General features: G+C 45.4%; 1 protein-coding gene across 1 annotated transcript in view; it reads left to right on the top strand.

Moving 5' to 3' along the window:
- LOC102159067 overlaps positions 563-20445 on the top strand; it is a 124611-nt gene continuing 104728 nt past the window's right edge. The window contains exons 1-2 of the mRNA XM_021065551.1: positions 563-1980; positions 14443-14683. Coding sequence (XP_020921210.1) covers positions 1916-1980; positions 14443-14683 — 306 coding nt within the window. The 5' untranslated portion in view covers positions 563-1915. The remainder of the gene's footprint in view (positions 1981-14442; positions 14684-20445) is intronic.

Raw genomic sequence — 20445 nt, forward strand, 5'->3', positions numbered from 1 at the left:
GCGCCGGGTCGCTGGCGTGGCGGCGGCTGGCGGACCAGTGAGAGAGCAGGTGTCAGATGCCGCAGGCGGCCGCCCTGTGCGGCGCTAGGCGGGCGTCGCCCGAGGGGGCCACCGCTTGAGTTCCTGTGTCTGTGACTCCCCGCTCTGCGGCGTGGGCGCCCCTCCGTGAGGCGTCTTCTTTGCCTTTGGGTGCAGGATGTCTGTTTGGGTGGTTTCCAGTCTGTTTTATTGACGGTCGTTGAGCAGGTGCGTGTAATTTGGGTGTTTTCCTGAGACTGCTCCCCCGGCTGCGCCATCTTGTCCCGGTCTCTCCCCGACGGGATTTCTGAGAGGCTCGCCTGACCCGCCCTGAAGGGCAGGCGAGGTTGCTGGAACCGTGTCCACCCAGCTCTTTCCCGGAGGCAGCGGCACTGTAGCCAGGCTCTTGTCACAAGCAAGAGTCTCAAACTAAATGCCCACAGGGGCCGGGCAGGTGACCTAAATGAAGGAAGGGGGCCAGGAGTGAGGCCACAGGGCGCTGTGGCCGGTGCCAGCCTCGTCTGGAGGGCTGCGGACGTCCTGTCTAGTCAGTCGTCGCCCTGAGGATATCGGTTACGTCAGGTTTGAGGAAAATTCCTTTTTTCATTGTATAATGTCCCTCAGTAATGTCCCCTGATGGTATTCCATTTTCGGAGGGAGGTCTCCTTTGCCTGATACTAATGTAGCTATTTCCGTTCTTTGGGTTAGCCTCAGTATTTCTTTTATCCCATCCACATCTTTTCTCTTAACGTGGGTTTCATATACATATAATAACAGCATGTAAAGACGTAACACGATGTTCAGTTCAGGAGTCTGAAGGAATATACAGCCGGCTAAGGACAGAGAGGCATGAGGGGTCGTTATTTTAAGTGGGGGTGGCCAGGAAGGCCTCTCTAAGATGGCACTGAGCTTACTCTGATGGAAGTGAGTCGGGAGGGGAGAGCCTTGTGGATGTCAGAGGAAGGGCCTTCCAGGTAGAGGGCACAAGGGCAGAAGCCCTGTATGTGCTAAGAGGAAGTCAATGTCACCCTGGAGCAGTGGGGGCAGAACAGTCGGAGATCAACAGTAGGAGATGAGGTCAGCTCTGAGAAGCCTCTGAGGGTGCGGATTTTACTTTGAATGAGATGAGAAGCAAGGACATTGCCCAACGTCTGTTTGTAAAAGATCACTCTCCGTGTAGAATCTGTTGGAAGGGATGGGCAGGAACGGAAACAGGGAGACCAGTTAGGAGGTACTGTCACGATCCAGGTGAGAGATGTGGATGGCTTGGACTTGGAGGAGGAGGTGGAGGAAGTGAGGAGTGGTTGGATTCTGGAGATATTTCAAAGGTACAGCCAATAGGATTTCTTGGTGGACTGAATGTGTATGGGGGAGAAAAAGAGGGGAGAGTGACAACCCCAAGGGTTTTCCCTAAGTGATTGGAAAAATGGGGTTGTTACCTGAGATAGGGCATGTAGAGGATCAAAGATTCAGTTTTGGACAGTGGATAGCACCCACTATAATTGCTATTTATTGCACCCTGGCAGGGCAAGATGATAAGCGAGCATTTTTAAAACCAGAGTTGTTTCCCTCTTTGTTCTCTCCCTGGCATTTGTCCCTACCCCCACCTCCCAGCTTCATGTTAGCATCAGTTACCTTCACATGTGATGGGATTGAATGTACCTGGGGAGGAGCCGAGAGAGGAAGCTACCCAGGTTCTCCAGTTACAAATCCTGGCACAGTGAAGGGCAGGCCACCACCATGGGTAGAGCTCCACAGCACTGGCTGCTCCCCAGAGGAAAGTAGCAAGATTTTCTTCACCTGGTGTCTCTCTTATCATCACTAATTGCTCGTGGAGTCCAGGTAGTCACAATTCTAATCAGTACAGAGTACCTGGCAGGTTTGGCTGTCTGATGCCATGAGCTGGAGAGGAAGAGGAGCAGGTTCTACTTTAGGAAGGTTGGAAACATCTCAGGCTAACAGGTAAGAAAATGTCCTCTTGGTTCTTTGCTTTTTTTTTTTTTTTTAAATATCATAGAATTTTCTAGACTTTTGTTTGGGGTAGAGGTAGAGAACTGTTTGCAATAAAAATGGGCATTATAAGGTAACTGTTTACGTTGTCAAGGAAGAAGGTTTTGCTCCTCGGGAGAAAAGTAGAGGGAGGTTTGTCCCATTATTGTGGAGCCTGACCACGGCCCCCTTGGCCTGGCACGAATGTGGGGTGCAGCAGTGCACTCGGCTCAGTGTGTTCAGTGGCTGTTGCTATGGAATTTTGTCCCTGCAATCAGAGCCTCTGCCTTGATAACTTAATTGCACTTAAAAAAAAAAAAAAAACCTTTAATCTGAGTAAATCCCAAGAATATTACGAGAGCTTTTGATTAATGTAAAATTAAAGCTCTTTCAGAAGCATTAATTGAATAAAAAGAACACCATTCAAAGAGCTGTAAGGACAGCCCAAACCATTTGAAGATATACAATCATTATCTTAAAACCTGGTGAATTAAGGTGCTAAGTATGATCAAACACTTTGACTTCGGGGTACTTTATTTATATTTAAGTTTCTAGCTCATTTTTGTGATGTCCTGACACTTGGGTATCTATTTTTCTTTCCTGCCTGATCCTATCCTGCATCTTTTCTTTTCCATGTTAGCTGGAAAAGAAGTCCTAGAATATTTCCAACTCAGTCTTTCTCAGCATACATCTTGTTGGCCAAGGGTGGAGAAGATGTCACAATTAAAAGTGATTCATTTCTTCTGAGATGGCTGAGATAAAAATATGCTTTTAGCTTGACAGAAGGATTTGGTTTTTGTTGGAAGAAACAAACTGTGAACATAATAGCAAATTAGTATTAAGATTGATAAATAATACAGTTAAAAGACTGTAAAATTGGGGAGTTCCCATTTGTGGCTCAGTAGGTTAAGAACCCATTATAGTGTCTGTGAGGATGCCAGTTCGATCCCTGGCTTTGCTCAGTGGGTTAAGGATTGCCACAAGCTGCAGTGTAGGTCACAGGTGCAGCTCGAATCCAGCATGGCTGTGGTGTAGGTCAGCAGCTAGCCCAGGAACTTCCATATGCTGCTGCAGGTGTGGCTGTAAAAAAAAAAAAGCGGGGGGGATTACTATTCCACAAATAAGGTAAAGGAGACCATTAAGTTCCGGGCTGAGCATCACCCTCAAGTTCTTGGCATAATGTTACACGTTAGCAGTTGCATATCACCATGTTACATGTTACCAACAGGCATGAGTCACCTTGCTCTCTGTCTTTTGAAACTGTAGGTACCAGCTAGGACGCTTAGTGCTATGTATGGGTCATGGAAGACCCACAATGCCCAAATGTTTAGAAAATTGATGACAACATAAATTTGTTGGTAGAGAATGCTGTAAGTTTGGTTAATTCAACAATTCAAAGATAATTAACAAATATTTAACACAAATATTCTTTGTAACCTCATTGTTTGGGCTTTGGGGTTCATATTGGACTTGGTTACAAGATGGCTGCAGCATCTCCATCCAGAGCCAAATCTGAGGCAGGAGAGGAACTCAGTTTTTCTCCTGTCCTTCACTTTTTTTTTTTTTTATAATTTTGTTATTTTCCCACTGTACAGCAAGGAGGTCAGGTTATCCTTACATGTATACATTACAATTACATTTTTTCCCCCACCCTTTGTTCTGTTGCAACATGAGTATCTAGACAAAGTTCTCAATGCTATTCAGCAGGATCTCCTCATAAATCTAAGTTGTGTCTGATAAGCCCAAGCTCCCGATCCCTCCCACTCCCTCCCCCTCCCATCAGGCAGCCACAAGTCTCTTCTCCAAGTCCATGATTTTCTTTTCTGAGGAGATGTTCATTTGTGCTGGATATTAGAGTCCAGTTATAAGTGATATCATATGGTATTTGTCTTTGTCTTTCTGGCTCATTTCACTCAGTATGAGATTCTCTAGTTCCATCCATGTTGCTGCAAATGGCATTATGTCATTCTTTTTTATGGCTGAGTAGTATTCCATTGTGTATATATACCACATCTTCCGAATCCAATCATCTGTCAATGGACATTTGGGTGGTTTCCATGTCCTGGCTATTGTGAATAGTGCTGCAATGAACATGCGGGTGCATGTGTCTCTTTTAAGTAGAGTTTTGTCCGGATAGATGCCCAAGAGTGGGATTGCGGGGTCATATGGAAGTTCTATGTATAGATTTCTAAGGTATCTCCAAACTGTTCTCCATAGTGGCTGTACCAGTTTACATTCCCACCAACAGTGCAGGAGGGTTCCCTTTTCTCCACAGCCCCTCCAGCACTTGTTATTTGTGGATTTATGAATGATGGCCATTCTGACTGGTGTGAGGTGATATCTCATGGTAGTTTTGATTTGCATTTCTCTTATAATCAGCAATGTTGAGCATTTTTTCATGTGTTTGTTGGCCATCTGTATATCTTTGGAGAAATGTCTATTCAGGTCTTTTGCCCATTTTTCCATTGATTGATTGTTTTTTTTGCTGTTGGGTTGTATAAGTTGTTTATATATTCTAGAGATTAAGCCCTTGTCGGTTGCATCATTTGAGACTATTTTCTCCCATTCTTTAAGTTGTCTTTTTGGTTTCTTTTGGGTTTCCTTTGCTGTGCAAAAGCTTTTCAGTTTGATTAGGTCCTATGGGTTTATTTTTGCTCTAATTGCTATTGCTTTGGGAGACTGACCTGAGAAAATATTCATGATGTTGATGTCAGAGAGTGTTTTGCCTATGTTCTCTTCTAGGAGTTTGATGGTGTCCTGTCATATATTTAAGTCTTTCAGCCATTTTTGAGTTTATTTTTGTGGATGGTGTGAGGGTGTGTCCTAGTTTCATTGCTTTGCATGCAGCTGTCCAGGTTTCCCAGCCATGCTTGCTGAATAGACTTTCTTTTTCCCATTTTATGTTCTTGCCTCCCTTGTCAAAGATTAATTGACCATAGGTGTCAGGGTTTATTTCTGGGTTCTCTATTCTGTTCCATTCGTCTGTCTGTCTGTTTTGATACCAGTACCACACTGTTTTGATGACTGTGGCTTTGTAGTATTTCTTGAAGTCTGGAAGAGTTATGCCTCCTGCTTGGTTTTTGTTTCTCAGGATTGCTTTGGCGATTCTGGGTCTTTTGTGGTTCCATATAAATGTTTGGATTGTTTGTTCTAGTTCTGTGAACAATGTCATGGGTAATTTGATGGGGATTGCATTGAATCTGTAGATTGCTTTGGGTAGTATGGCCATTTTTACAATATTGATTTTTCCAATCCAGGAACATGGAATATCTTTCCATTTCTTTACATCTCCTTTGATTTCTTTGGTTAAAGTTTTATAGTTCTCGGCATATAGGTCCTTTACCTCCTTGGTCAGGTGTATTCCGAGGTATTTGATTTTGTGAGGTGCAATTTTAAAAGGTATCGTATTTTTGTATTCCTTTTCTAATGTTTCATTGCTGGTATACAGAAATGCAGCTGACTTCTGAATGTTAATCTTATATCCTGCCACTTTGCTGAATTTATTAATCAGTTCGAGTAGTTTTGGGGTTGAGTCCTTAGGGTTTTCTATGTCATGTCATCTGCATACAGTGACAGTTTGATCTCTTCTCTTCCTATATGGATGCCTTTTATTTCTCTTGTTTGTCTAATTGCTGTGGCTAGGACTTCCAAAACGATGTTGAAGAGCAGTGGTGAGAGTGGGCATCCCTGTCTTGTTCCAGATTTGAGTGAGAAGGCTTTCAGTTTTTCCCCATTGAGGATTATATTTGCTGTGGGTTTATCATAAATGGCTTTGATTATATTCAGGAATGTTCCCTCTATACCCACTTTGGCGAGGGTCTTGATCATGAATAGATGTTGGCTGTCCTTCACTTTTTAATAGCATGGAAACCTTTCCCAAAGCTACCCAAGGGACTCCACTCATGCCCCGATGGGCCACATTGTGTCACATGCTCATGACTAAACCCAAATCAACAAGGAGAGCAGGTTACCATGGTTGTCTTAGACCCCACTATTCCCACACCCCACCCCAAGACTGGGTAGAAGCCCTGCCTCTCCTGAAGGGCATGACCGCCAAGACCAATGCAAGGCAGAGGTCCTTAACTGGAGGAGGGTGGGGGAGATGGCTGCTGGGTGAGAACAATGCGCAAGCACCAGCGTTTTCCACTGCCCATCTCTGGTTTTCTTCCCATCTCCCCAGCTCCCTTTAGAGCCCCCTTGTTTATTCCTCTTTCCTGTGCCTGTCCTCGAAATACTGGGATTTCTCAGCACTTGACAGGGGCCCCTCCTCTTCTCTATGTGTGCTCTCTGCTCAGTCTTGTGGTTTTAAATGCCATCTACATGCCGGCAACTCTCCCTATCGATGTCTTCCACTCAGACCTCTTTCCTCTGAGTTCCGTATTTGGACGTCTGACTTCCCATTTGACAGCTCTGCTTTCATGTCTCAGAAGCATCTCAAACATGTACGTCCAAAAACTGAGTGCTTTGTATTCCTCCAAACCAACCCTGCCCCAGGCTCTCCCGTCTTAGTAAATGGTACCTCCATCTGCCCAGTGTCTCAGAACAGATGTTTGGGAGCCAGTCTTGCCCCTGACTCTCATGAAATGCCCATCACAACTGCTGCTGTTTCATTTAGCATGGCATCTAGCATGCCACCCCCATGGTAGGTATCCAGCCCACAGTAGGTGCTCAGTAAATATTTGTTGAAAATGATTGAGTGTACCTGTGTGGTGCATCCCTTGACTGGAGAGTGGAGACATGGAGGTTTAGAAAGAGCTTGAGGGTAATGACATGTGGCATTCTGGAAAAGGTGTTCACTGGGGACTGACTGAAAGAAACATTGACAGTGCTTCCTGAGAACTGTAATGCCGCTCCACCTCCCGAGTTCAAACACAACCCCACCAGTCACTTGACAGGACTTCCATGAGCGGCAAAGGAGTAGAGATGAAATCTTACAATTTACTTGGAGCTTCTCTCAGGTGCATTGGCCTCCTTATAGCTGCTGGTAGCCATGCCATCTCTGATGGCACAGGGCACAGTGAGGGCCCAACAGGAATCGAAACTGTGATGCATGCTCGGCATTTTCTCTCAGGAAGGCTTGTGGTCAGTGACAACTGAAACTGAGGGAGAGCTGAGGGATGATGTGCTTTACTTTTCCAACATCCATGACATTGATTGTTGTGATGTTGGAAAGATGGAGGATTTTAACAATCATCTACTGCTGCATAACCAGCATCTATAAAATCTTGGTGGCAACGAGCATTTGTTTCCCATGCATCTGCAGAGTGGCTGAAGTGGCTCCTCTGCGGTAGTGCTTCAAGCCATCGATCTGGCTGGTTGGACGGTGGGGTCGGGGAGGTGATTCTTCCACATGTATTCCTCCTGGGTCCCAGCTAAAGGGGCAGCAGCTGCCCAAGGGAAGTTCTTCTCACAGTGATGACAAAAAACACAGGAGGGAAAGTGGAAATACTTGAAGCCTCTTAAGCCATGGCTCAGAACTGGCACCCTGCCATTTCAGCTAATTAGTCAAAGCAAGCTATTAGATCAAGCCCAAAGTCAAGGACAGTATGGATGCCTTTTGTGGGATGATCTACAGAGCTACAGGGCAAAAAGCGTGGAGTCAGGGAGGGGAGATGAATTGGAAAAATACTTCAGTCTGCCTGAATGTATGCTACACATCAAAGGAAACAGGAGAAAGCTTGGGTTAGGCTTGACTTGATCAAGGCCAGGGTGGGGCTGCATTTCCCTCTGCTCCTGTCTGCTCTTCACTGTAATTCAAATTGCACCTTATGTGCAGTTTGAAATAGACTATCCTGCATAGGTTCCATCCCTTGCAAATCCGTTCCGTCTTTTATCTGTTCAGTAATACCCAGCCTACTTGCTGGGCGGGTGCCCTGGATGTTGATTTCTTAGTATGGTTGTTATGGGAAGCATTTCATTTCACATCTGCTGACACAATTTGCTGTCTCTCTAAAATTTAAAAAAAAAAAAAAAAAGGAGAAAGAGAGGAAGGGAGAGAGAGAGGAAGATTCATACTCTGATGGCTGTAAAGGATAATGAGTAATTTATTCAGAGCTATATACAAATCAGACTGCCGTCTTCCAGACAGAGTCAATAATATAATTTTAAGCCCACACACATTTACAAATGTGAACTCTCCGGTGCAGCTGGGTTGCCATGGGCAACCAGGGCATGCCAGCTTGTGATCTGAAACAGGCCGCTGTCTCTCAGCCTGGTAAGCACGTTCTGCAGACAGAATCCAAGAGAGCAGAGGATGTTAGTGTTGGCTCTGATCTGGCCGCCACACAAATGCACCCCTGTGATGGTTTGGATGAGTTCTGTCTGAACTGTGCAGCTTTTTAAAACTCTTGTTTGCACAGGACTTCTTCAATAGCCCTTCTGTGTCTGCCTTTAGCAGGCTGGGGGATGGAGTAGGGACAGTGTGACGGAGCTGTATGGACTAGAGCAGGCAATGAGAAACTCTGTCCTAGGCTACTGATGGTCTGAGGTCAGAGCAGCAAAAGGCAGTGCTCAGGTCAGAGGTCAGGAAGCAGGCCATTGGTCAACTGAAGAGTGGCCCCAATGGGTCTTCCTCAAAAGAGGGCCTAACCAGCTCAGCTGCTGGGGGCTGATGTGTGTTGGTTGGGAAGACAAGAGAAATGAGTAGGCAGGCATGAAGAGGAAAGAGGTGGTTTGGACAAATACAAACACTGGGAGTAGGGTGAGGGCAGACAGATTCCATTAAAAGGACTGGGGAGAAGGAAGGGCACACAGGAATGGCCCGTAATGATTTTTTTTCACTTAAATATGGCAGCATAGGCGTTCCCTTGTGGCACAGTGGCTTAAGGATCCTGAGTGATCACTACTGTGGCTATAGTTACAGCCGTGGCATGGGTTTGATCCCTGGCCTGGGGAACTTCTGCATGCAGTGGGCATGGCATATATATATATATTCACACACACACACCACACACACACACACACACACACCACACGTGTCAATACAAACCTAAATTCATTGTCAAAAAAGCCTGTCTTAGCTTGGGCTGCCATAACAAGATACCACAGTCTGACTGGCTTAGGCAACAAACATTTCTTTCTTACAGTTCTGGAGTCTAGAGGCCCAGGTATCAGGGTGCAGGCATGGTGGGGTCCTCGTTGAGGCTCTCTTCCTGGTTTATCAGCTGACTTCTTGTACCCTCACATTGTGAAGAGAGAGTACCACTCTCATGTGTCTTTTTGTAAAGGCGCTAATCCATAAATGAAGGCCTCAGCCTCACAGCCTTATTACTTCCCTCCCAAAAGTCCCATCTCCAAACATGATCGTATTGTGAGTGAGGGCTTCAACATATGAGTTTAGGGGGAGAGGACACGAACTGTGAATTATGGGATGTTCCTGGTGAGAGCGCCGCTGATACTCACAGGAGTCGTGAAAACAGTGAAGAATGAGGTTGTTTTTTTTTTTTTTTTTTTGTCTTTGTTGTTGTTGTTGTTGTTGCTATTTCTTGGGCCGCTCCCGCGGCATATGGAGGTTCCCAGGCTAGGGGTCGAATCGGAGCTGTAGCCACCGGCCTACGCCAGAGCCACAGCAACGCGGGATCCGAGCCGCGTCTGCAACCTACACCACAGCTCACGGCAACGCCGGATCGTTAACCCACTGAGCAAGGGCAGGGACCGAACCCGCAACCTCATGGTTCCTAGTCGGATTCGTTAACCACTGCGCCACAACGGGAACTCCTGAATGAGGTTATTTTTGATGATGCGAACCCACCTGGCTGACTAGTCTTGGTCAGATGGAGCAGACTGATAGACCTAGGCTGGACCCACACCTGCCACCGCAGGACATGCTCCTTGACTTAGAGCTGAGGCCTCTACTTCAGTTTACACACCTACTACCATGGGGAGGTCCTCGGGTGGGGACAGTGTGAGCAGAAGGTCTTAGCTGAGACTAGTACCAGGCATTCCTAGACTGTGAAGAGACCTGGAGGCCTCAGTTTGAGTGAGTTGGGGTGGGAACCCATCCCAAGAGTCCTTCTTTCCTACCTTTTTTTTTTGGTAAGAACATTTACGTTCGACTCTCAGCAAATTTCAATTTCACAGTACAGTGTCATCAACCATAGTCAGCAAGTTATGCATCAGATCCTCAGACCTTATTCGCCTTATAACTGAAAGTTCATACCACTTGACCAGCCTCTCCCTATTTTCTCCCACCACCAGCTCCTGGCAACCACCACTCTGTGCTTTTATGAGTTTGATTTTGTTTTAGATTCCACATGTAAGTGACACTATGCCGAATTTGTTATTCTCTGTCTGGCTTATTTCACTTAGCACAATGCCCTCCAGTTTCATGTTTCATCTTGTTGCAAATGACAGGATTTTCTTCTTTTTGAAGGCTGAATAACAATCCATTAAAGATACATGTAATGTGTGTGTGTGTGTGTGTGTGTATGCTACTGTCAGCAGGGGGTACAGATACCTCTTTGAGACAAGGATTTCATTTCCCTTGGATATATGTATTTTTTCCAGAAGTGGAATCGCTATGTCGTTTAATTTTTAATTTCTTGAGGAAACTCCATGCTGTTTTCCATAGTGGCAGTAGTAGTTTACACTCCCACCAACAGAGCACAAGCATCCCCCTTTCTCTGCATCCTTGCCAGTCCTTGTATCTCATCTTTTTGGAAATAGACGTCCTGACAGATGTGAGACAAGGAGAGACCTCAAAGTGCAGCAGAGAAGTCATAAAAACTCCCTGGGAGGTCACCTGGTCCAATCACCTCACTTTACAGACATGAAAATTAAATCCACCTAAGTTAAATGATTTGTCCAGGGTTCGAAAACCAGAGAGAGGCAGGTGTGTAGAGATGTGGGGCAGTGGGGAGCTCAGGGCTCCAAGCAGGGGGAGGGGCTGAGGAAAGTAGGCTTCTCGAAAGAGGATCTGGGTCAAGAGGGACCTAGAATGAGAGCAGCAAAAGTCAGGGAGACCCAGAAGCCACCCATGTTGGGGGTCCTGATGACAGAGGGTAACAGGAAAACCGACGACATGGTGACTGATGGGTAAAGGGGATGGAGGGTGGAAAAGGAGGAAAATAATGACTCAGCTTCTGAGTTTGGGCAGCTGATCAAAGAGTGGTTCTGTTTCCAGGAAAGTGGGGAGTAGAAAGTATCGGAGAGGATTTCAGCCTCTGAGCGTGAGGTGAGGTAATAACCAAGAAAATCAGGCTGGAGTGGTGTTTGGCAGGCCAGGAGCCAGCAGCCAGCAAGACGGTCAAGAGGAGAGATTCTGCCGCCAGTGAAGGTTGCCCTGGATTTTTAGGAACACAGGGACCCCCACCTCTGCCTCCCAAACCTCATTTGAGGCTGAGCACAGAGGTCTGGCTTCAGAGTTTGCCTCCTGCTCCTGTCTCTCTCCTGCTTAAATCCCCTTGATCCATATTTCCTGTTATGGACCCCAAGTCCTGATCCTTTATTAACCTGTGTGCACAATTTCCACTCAATTATTTACCTTAACCATCATTCCCTATGAACATGCACTTCAGTGACACTGACATTTCTGAGAACAAAGCACCCTCCACTCAAGGCTTCCCTGATCCCCTCACTCTACAGTGACCCCAGCAGTGATGTCCCCAGACCTCTCCTGTGTTCCAGATCTCTATTCCCAGTTGCTGGGTGGACCTCTCCACCTGGATATCTCAACAGGAGATCAGTATACCCCCACTGGAATGAATTCTCTTAAATTGCAGGTCTTTTTTCTTTCCCCATGTTCTCCTAATAGCCTCTTTCCATTTCTGTCATCCAGAATCCAGATGCCACCTTCCATCTCCCCCAGCCTCCCGAGTCATGGAAGCCCGCCCCTCTAGTCTGCCTGGAAAACTAATGTTTATCTTCCCAGTGGCTTTTGCTTTGCGAAGCCTCCCATGCTGACCTCTCCAGCCAGAGTTAAGTGCTTCCTCTCCTGTGTAGTACCACACAAGGCTCCCGCAGACCTGGTACTTGTCAGAGTGTTAAAATTATTGGCTCACCTGCGTGTCTTGTTTTGTCTGCATAGTCTGCTCAGTGTATGTTATAGGTCATGCACTTGATAAATGCTGATCAAAGTGAGAAAATAGGTGAATACATGAACAAAGAGTTTCATAACTCTGTGCCACCGTACACACCCCCATTCTGAAGGGTCACTTTTTCCAGAACTCTGAGTGTGACTCAGGAGAAAGCCACCATCCTCAGACTAGCTGCAGATATGGGAATATAGGTTCTTCTAAGTTGGGTAATAAGTGGGATAACAACTATGTTTAGACCCAAAATGAAACCTAGAGATTTCTTAGCCCAGTTCCTCATTTTAGGGACCAAGCCACATGACCAGATATGGAGAAAGCTACTGAACATAGATCCAACTTAGAGTTCATTGGTTTTTCCTATACAGATGTTCTGTTTGCTGGAAATGTGTGGGCCAAATCTTTTCTTTAAAAGCTTTTTTTTTTTTTCCCGGTTACAAAATAAGTGTTCAAAAAGAATAGTATAAATTGATAATATAAGCTCATTGTAGAAAATACAGAATAGAGAGAAAAACAAAGAAAAGGAAATAGGAACCGTGTGTGGACCCTCTGTCAGAGACAATTTATCCTTTCATTTTGACTTTCTGGATCACAAGGCAGAAATCCCTTCAAGGTGGCTCAAGCCAAGGGGCTCTGTGGTGGGAACACACAGGGAATGACAGGGAATTTCATGGAAATCTTAGAACAAGAAGCTGTCTCTGAACTGGATCTTCATGAGGTTGGAGTCAGGAGTGGCTTTGGATTCAGAGGCCAGCTGGGAGCCAGTGAGCAAGTCCTCAAAGGCTTTGTTCTGGAGCCTCCATTTTTGTGTAACTCTGCTCTTTCCACTTTCTGCTTCTGTCTGTCCTGTCCTGCCACCATTTCCTGGACATTTTCCCCATTTCCAGAACCCTTTTCCAAAGTCCTAGTTTAAACAGAGAGAGAGAGAGGCTCACACTGGTCCAGCTCATCTTTTCATTACTTCACTTTTCACTCTATGAAATGGCATATGATTACAACCATGTCAGTTGGGGAAACTTAATGTCATAAGCCATGTAGCTATATTTCTGTATTCTACCACCCTAGAAAAAAGGTTGTGTGTCAGCAGTGCTTCTACATCCTAACTTCTTCTCTCCCTTTCAACTCCCTCCCAGCCCTGCAGAGGTTCATTGCTCTCATTTTCCTTGTCCAAAGTGCTTTGTTTAAATGCCCCCTGGTCCAAACCGTCCCTAATCCTCCTCCCCTCTCCAAGTCATCCAAATCCTGCTCTACCCTGTTCACCTCCAGCTCTCTGCCCCTCTCTTCACTTGACCCCAGACAGCCTGATTTATCGTGTAAGGCCTGCCGTTATTACAGGGGCCTTTCCTCCAAGACAGATTTTATGTTATTTTGGTCACAATGAAATAACATTTTCAGGGCACCGCGAGACTCTTCATAGATTTTCATGTGCTCTGCAGACTCAATTCCTATACTCAATACTCAGGATGCTCTGAAGGGGACCCTATTAATCATCCAATAATCCTGAACCCTGACGAGGACCCACAGTCTGCCCTAGAGCCTACCTCTGAGCCTCTGATGGGATAACTGACCTATGTTTTTGTTCCTTTTCCCAGAGCCCTAATTTGGGCTTAATAAGGTAAAGTGAGATTACAAACTTCTTTTGCCTTATTTGGCAACCAAAGAAATGAGTTCCTCATCTCTGTATTTCAAAAAGATCCAGTAAGCAAGAGCTTTAAATCAAGGAAGTTTAAGCAAGAGTCTAGCAAGTGCTACTCTGAGTACAAATACAAAAGGGCACGGTACTTCAGAAAAAAAGCAAATCTGTCATTGCCTCTGTTTCCTTAAGATGGAAACACACGGAAAAACCAGCAATCCCAGGCACCTTTGGGGACTTCCCGAGCAGCCCCCATAACAGTGTTGTCAAATTAATAGTAATTAGGATTACTGCTTAAACAACTTGTCATTTATATCTAATTACCACACGCTATGATAAAAATTATCATGACAGATTCACTTTGTTGTAAGCTTTATTTAATTACAATCCTTAACATCCATGCATTTTGTCTTAATAGTCTACTGCTTACTTGTTAGTTATATTGTCTGTTCAGAATGGAAAACATTTAAGAAACTAGTAGTTCTGGGGCTATATCAGGGTCTGTTTTCTTTTTTTAAATTTCTGTCTCCCCATTGTGTTCCTTTTCTTAAAGCATAGTGGGAAGGGCTCAGCTTGATGCCTTCCATCTTGGTCAGTTAAGGCAGAGATCCTGCTTCTCTACACCCCAAAATTCTCCCGCTTTGGGGTCACCTCCGAGAAGGTAGCTTCTCAAAAGGAATTAGATGTGGGGTTGTGGGCAGTGGGTGGAGAAGGACTCAGTCTCCTTACCAAGACTCCTGACCGGGACTGTGTCTTGGGGTGGGTTTTCGACAGCATCCTGAAAGCAGTGGCGATCCTGGGGGAGCGGGCAATGCCTCGAGCTCAGACTTGCCCCATGGGACCACAGCCTTTGGGGGAGCAGGCGTGGCAGCTGACGGACACCACCATCTGGCTGCGGCGGAACTGCCTCATCCGGCGGAGGATGCACAGCCACTCAGTGGGAACCAAAAACCTGGACCAGGGGAGGTTGCCGCCCCCCCATGTGGACATGGCATGGAACGTGTGTGCGGAAAAGGTGAGGGGAGGGCAAGCGGACCACCTTCGTGGGCCACGCAGGCTCTCGGGCCGGGCTTGGGGTTGGACTGGAATCCCTCAGGGCCAGTGGCCTACCACCTTGTTTAAAGCTGGGGTCCATACCAGAGGTGCTGTGGCCTCCTCTTCCCGAGGAAGACCCATCTGCTCTTTGCTGCTCCTTACCTACCCTCCACTCCCCACCCGCATACACACACCTCGCCGAGCATGCCTGTTAACCTCCCTGGCCAGCTTCTCCACGTTTCTCCCCCTTCCCCTTTCCACACCGATCAACATTTTCCTAAGTCCAACTTCTTTCCAGTCTCATCCTTTGCCTTCCAAGGTCACAGTTGCCTCTCTGGATAAATCAGGTTCATGCTAATATGTTAAGGGTATGAATAAATTCCAATTTGTTTCATTTGATTTTAATTCAGCAAACATATATGGAGAAATATCCTATACTGAGCCTTAGAGAAAAACTCAAATTTAAAGAAAATATAGCCCTCAAGACTCTACACAACCAACACAGTTTCTCCTCAAAGAAAATGTTTTAGAGAATACCAAAATGAGATTTTTTAACATTTAATAATATATGTTAGTGTTGACTGAAAATCTAACAAGCACATCAAATCTATGATTTGGTGATTACTGTTGTTTAGGATAAGGCTAAAGAAGGTGCTGTGTACAGTAAGCAAGTGTGTTTAAAGATAAATATTAAGTAAATCACACAGAAATGACAAAAATCTGTGCGGAGGATGGACTCATAACTAATTTTTAGAAAGCAGGAGCTCAACAAGAGAGAGAAATGTGTATCCACATGTGCTCCTCATGGGGAGAAGGGAGGGGAATTACTGCTGGCTTTGAGGACAAGGAAGGCCCCAGAGAGGAAGTGGCATGTGCCCTCAAGGATGTCTAGGAGTTTTTGCAAACTTACATCAAGTAGAGACCACCCCATGAGGAGGAAAAGGTGCACCAAGACACACAAGTGACTGACGTAGACAGGGCCCAAGGAGCAGAAATGGGGTGAATGCTGAACAGTAGGTCTGGAAATGCATGATGGGGAGTTAAGAAGTGGATTTTGTTCTTTTAGCCATTGTAACCTCTGCAGATAAGATATCAAAAAGAGCTTTCCTCCTAGCAGAGATCTTCATAGAGAGGGTGAGATCAATTCGTGGATCAGGAGATTGATTTGCTGAAATATGGCTGGCATTTAAAATAATGACAGACAGTACTTCATCTCAGAGTGCATCTTCTGGATTAAGCACAAGCAGTGAATGGTGAAACTTTGTTACCTAAGTGTGTGTTGAGTCATGATGTAAAGTGGGTCAGAAAAGTCTGAAACTAGTTGTTCCTGTGTGATGAGACTTTCAGCCACTGCAGACCTTCACGAACAATCTGTTTCTGGTCACCTCTCAAGACAGTGCATACAGAGGTCACACGTATAGGTTTTACTCTGACCTTTGCTTTGCCCATCAAACCATTTTCCAGTCTTTCAGGCTTCAGTGAAGAGGTGTCAACCATTGACAGAGGATGTGGGGTGTTTCCCAGTTGAGGGTGAGGCCAGTCTGGGTCGTGACCCTTTGCTGATCAGGTTGACCAGTTGGGAGACTGCGCTAACCCGGGCCGCGTTACTTGTGATGGGGCTGTGTGTGGCAGGGTGGTACTGAGGCCCCATGCTCCTCATGGCCGTCTTGGAATAGTGACAGCATCTGAAGTTCCTGGCACGAAGGGCGTGTGGGATGGTGCAGAATCAAGGCTGTGCAGGAGGATGTGGGATGGTGCCACTTCAAAGTAAAAGGCATGGCTTTGGCGACACACATTTAAATGAGCTGTGGGAAAATAGGCACACAGCAGCTATTTTTAATTCATGTTAAAACTTTCAGAGCCAGAGTTGCTCATAGGTACTGGCTTCGGATGTTGGAGAGGAAGGCTTTCTCAGCTGACCGCTAACTTCCTTGGTGACAGCAAGAAGGTGGGAAAGAGCCCAGGGAAAGTGGCAGGTAGCAGGGCCGGCCCGTTTTTCACTGTTTTATCATCACTCTCTCCAGACTCAGTTCAGCTTTGAGGTTTCCAGCCTTGTTCCTGTCCACACCACCCTCAGTCAGCTCCTTCATGTAATACTTCTCCTTCCCTTAAGGCCTGCTCTCAGGAAAAGATCTAGATGTCCCTTTCTTTGTAGACTGATAGTAGCTTGAATTCACCTTTACAGAAGTGTTTGTACTCTAGTGAGGCTGTTTCTCAACGCAAGGGGGGAGGCCTGAGCTGGACTCTGGCGTTAGTCTGCAGGTATGGCCTCTTTCTGGGCAGGGGTCTTCCTGGCCCAGTGAAAGCAGAGTGTATAGGCGGCTACCTTTCTGCGTCACTCTGACACACCCAGATTCAGTTGGTGCTACTTAGAATCAGGTTTTGTTTTAATTTTTTGGCCACACCCATGGCATTTGGAAGTTCCCAGGCCAGGGATTGAACCTGTGCCACAGTAGTGACAATGCCAGATCCTTAACCACCAGGCCACCAAGGAACTCAGCATCAGGTTTTTAAAGCTGGGGAGAACCTGGTTAAGTTTTATTCTCTTAGAGATAAAGAAACTGAGACCCAAAGGGATGAAATCCTTCTCAATGTGGCACTCGACTGCTGCAGCTGATCAGCATGCCATGCAAGGTCAGCTTTGCCATACTTATTTGTTAAGGCTGGCAGAGGCATTTCTCTTCTCTCTCTCTCTCTTTTAACATTAGGAGGCCGTGGAATCTACTCAAGCAGCTGGAAAAGCAGCAAAGTATTCATTTTAGACTCATTTAGAGAAGCAAGCTGGGAAATGCTTGGGCTGCTCCTTGCAACAAATTTGGATCCTCTTAAAAGCTTGTCTAAGCTTTAGCATATCCCCGTAGTGGGAAGTCTTTAATATTCACTGACGCAAGGAGGAGGTTTTGACCCTTCAAATGTCACCGTACTTTTAACCGTATAACGTATAACCAAATAACAAAGTAAAAATACCTCCAAGTAAAGGGGAATTATTTGAGGTTCAAGTTTAGGGGACCAGCTGCTTTGGTGAAATAATCCACTCTGCGTTTTAGACTCTCTGGAAAAGAGACATGAGGGATGAGGGATGGGGGCATTAGAGTCTGCAAGTCCGAGCCCTACAGTCCACTGCTCTGCCTGGGTTCTCTTGGGAGATGACTCAGGAGCTGGTCAGGGACCTTGGGCAGAGAACTGGTGAGAGGCACAGATCACCTGTGCTGGGGTGTCAGCCCTTACTAGCTGAGGGAAGACAGGCAAGTTAATTGACCTCCCTGTGCCTCAGTCTCCTGATCTGTAAAATGGGGACCATAATAGTATCTCCTTCCCAGAGTTGTTATGAAGATGAATGGAAATGCACATTAAAGCACCCAGCAGCTGACATATAACAAGCTCAAATAAAGGTTAGATGTCAGTGGCAGTGCTGTCTGAGGCTGCATTAATTAGTTTAAAATTGAAGCCACTTTCGAATCTTACTGCTCCTAAGATAGCTAAAAGGCAGTCTTTTTTTAGGCTTCAGTTTATTATGAGCTTGAAAGTTCCTGGCAGAATCACCCAGGCCTTTTTTTTTTTTTTTTTTTTTTTTTTGACTCTTCTTCCCATGGTTATGTGATGATCTTGTTACACACAAGAAAAAGATTGCTTTCACAATCTAGATTCACCGGAGAACTCCCTATAGCCTCCCCCTTTCCTCTTCATCAGGAGGATCCACCATGAGAGTCCCTATATCTCAACCCGGAGAACTCCTCAATCCTCTGGAGTTGCTCTTTTCGAATCTTCAAACCCAGGATCTTAGCTGTCTATTTTCTGAAGCTGTAGAGACAGCCACTCAAGGAACAGATTTTCTAGAGGATACTTTATTCAATTAGTTAGTCAATTCCCTTGTAGATGGGAAATTATCCCTAAACCATCCCCACCAACCGAGGAGCCTCTACAGTGAGAAGCAAAGATGATGTTGAGATGTAACAATAGGATACCTCATTTGCAATGCAAATGAGCAACCAGCAGGCAAATAAACCCTTATGGGAAAACCACTCTAATCATAAAAACCCCTTGCTTTGGGGAGACTGCAGTGTAAGGACAAACAGAATCATATCTTCCAGGCTCTTCTCCAATACAGGATATTAAAGAATTATCCAGGTAGTTCTCTATGAAATTGCATTTGAATATGGCAAAATGCATTGCTGGACAATAGATAATATCTTTAAAACTCCACAATTGTGGACTGAATTATTTATGGTTGTCACTATAGCTATGATAGTTTGGAAATAAAATCGTCAGGCTTTTCTCTGTTTTTATTTGTAGGAAAACAAGTCATTCAAGCTTTTTAGTGATACAATGTGACTGGCTGTCGATGGCAGTTACAATTTTTCAAGCCCTGCCAAACACAGGAGTACCCAGAAGGGACATATGTTTTCTGTGCTTTGTGTTCCAAATTCGCTTTAAAAACATGCGATTATGTGAAGGCCTGATTTATATTTCCAAGGAAAAGCACAATAATGGCTGTTTTGTAGCTGTGTTTCTCGAAAACGTGTTTCTATTGCTGCCTTTTCAAAAGAATTTGGCTAATGATCACTGGATTTTCACTTTCCGTCATGACGTATTAAAATTTGATGAGGTCTGTGAAATTTAAGAACTGATTTCTTAAGTGCAGTGGAAATGTAGTTAACATCGTTTGGTACTGCAACCCTGGAAACATCTTCTGTGGCTATCTTTAATCCACTTCCTTATTTTTGTGGACAATGGGAGAAGAAGAAGCAGGGGTATTTGTAGCCAGGAGGCAAAGAGGGGATAGAATGACCAGGATAACAAAGAGCAAACCTTGGAAGGTACGTAGGCCTATAGGTATGCATGAGTGTAAGTAGAAGACAAGGTGTTGCGGACATTTCCAGGGGACAGAGGGATGACTCTGGAGAGGAAAGGAAATTGTGAAGGAGGAAAGTGAGGAGTTTTGGTCACATTTTATGCTCAACTGAAAATTGCTGTAAAGCCCTTTATAAATTGTATAATCACTGGCTTTGAATTCATGCCCTTCGTTGCTATTATTAATGATGGCTTTCACTCCACTCTCTCAGAAGCATTTCTAGTAAATTTATGAAAAGAAGATGAATTAGTCTCTTTCTGGACTGGGGAGCCCCTCCTGGGAGGTCAACAATTTTTTTACTTGTTCTTTTTTAGTAATGGAGGTGGAGAAAGGTGAAAGGCCAATTTCACCTAATAAAGGAGTTCATGAACAAATAATGATCATAGTATGGAATTTCAGGGTATTTCAAAGCTAAGAGAAAAATATTAGGGGGCAGCGAAAAGATAGAAGTTGGAGTTCCTACCATGGCACAGTAGGTTAAGAATCCAAGTTCAAGAGTTCCTGTTGTGGCGCAGTAGAAACCAACCCAACTAGTAAAACCATGAGGATGCAGGTTCAATCCCTGGCCTTGCTCAGTGGGTTAAGGATCTGGTGTTGCCATGAGCTGGGGTTGTAGGTCGAAGACTCAGCTCGATTTCTGCATTAATGTGGCTGTGGTGTAGGGCAGCAGCTGTGGCTCCAATTGGACCCCTAGCCTGGGAACCTCCATGAGCCTTGGGTGCTGCCCTATAAAGGGAAAGAAAAAAAAAAAGAATCTGACTTCAGCGGCTCAGGTTTGGGTTCAAGGAGGTTTGGGGTTAATTCCTGGCCTGGCACAGTAGGTTTAAGGATCTGATGTTGCCACAGCTGTGGCATAGGTCACAGCTGTGGCCCAGATTTAATCTTGGCCT

This window comes from Sus scrofa, chromosome 11 (assembly GCF_000003025.6).
Source record: "Sus scrofa isolate TJ Tabasco breed Duroc chromosome 11, Sscrofa11.1, whole genome shotgun sequence".
Lineage (NCBI taxonomy): Eukaryota > Metazoa > Chordata > Mammalia > Artiodactyla > Suidae > Sus > Sus scrofa.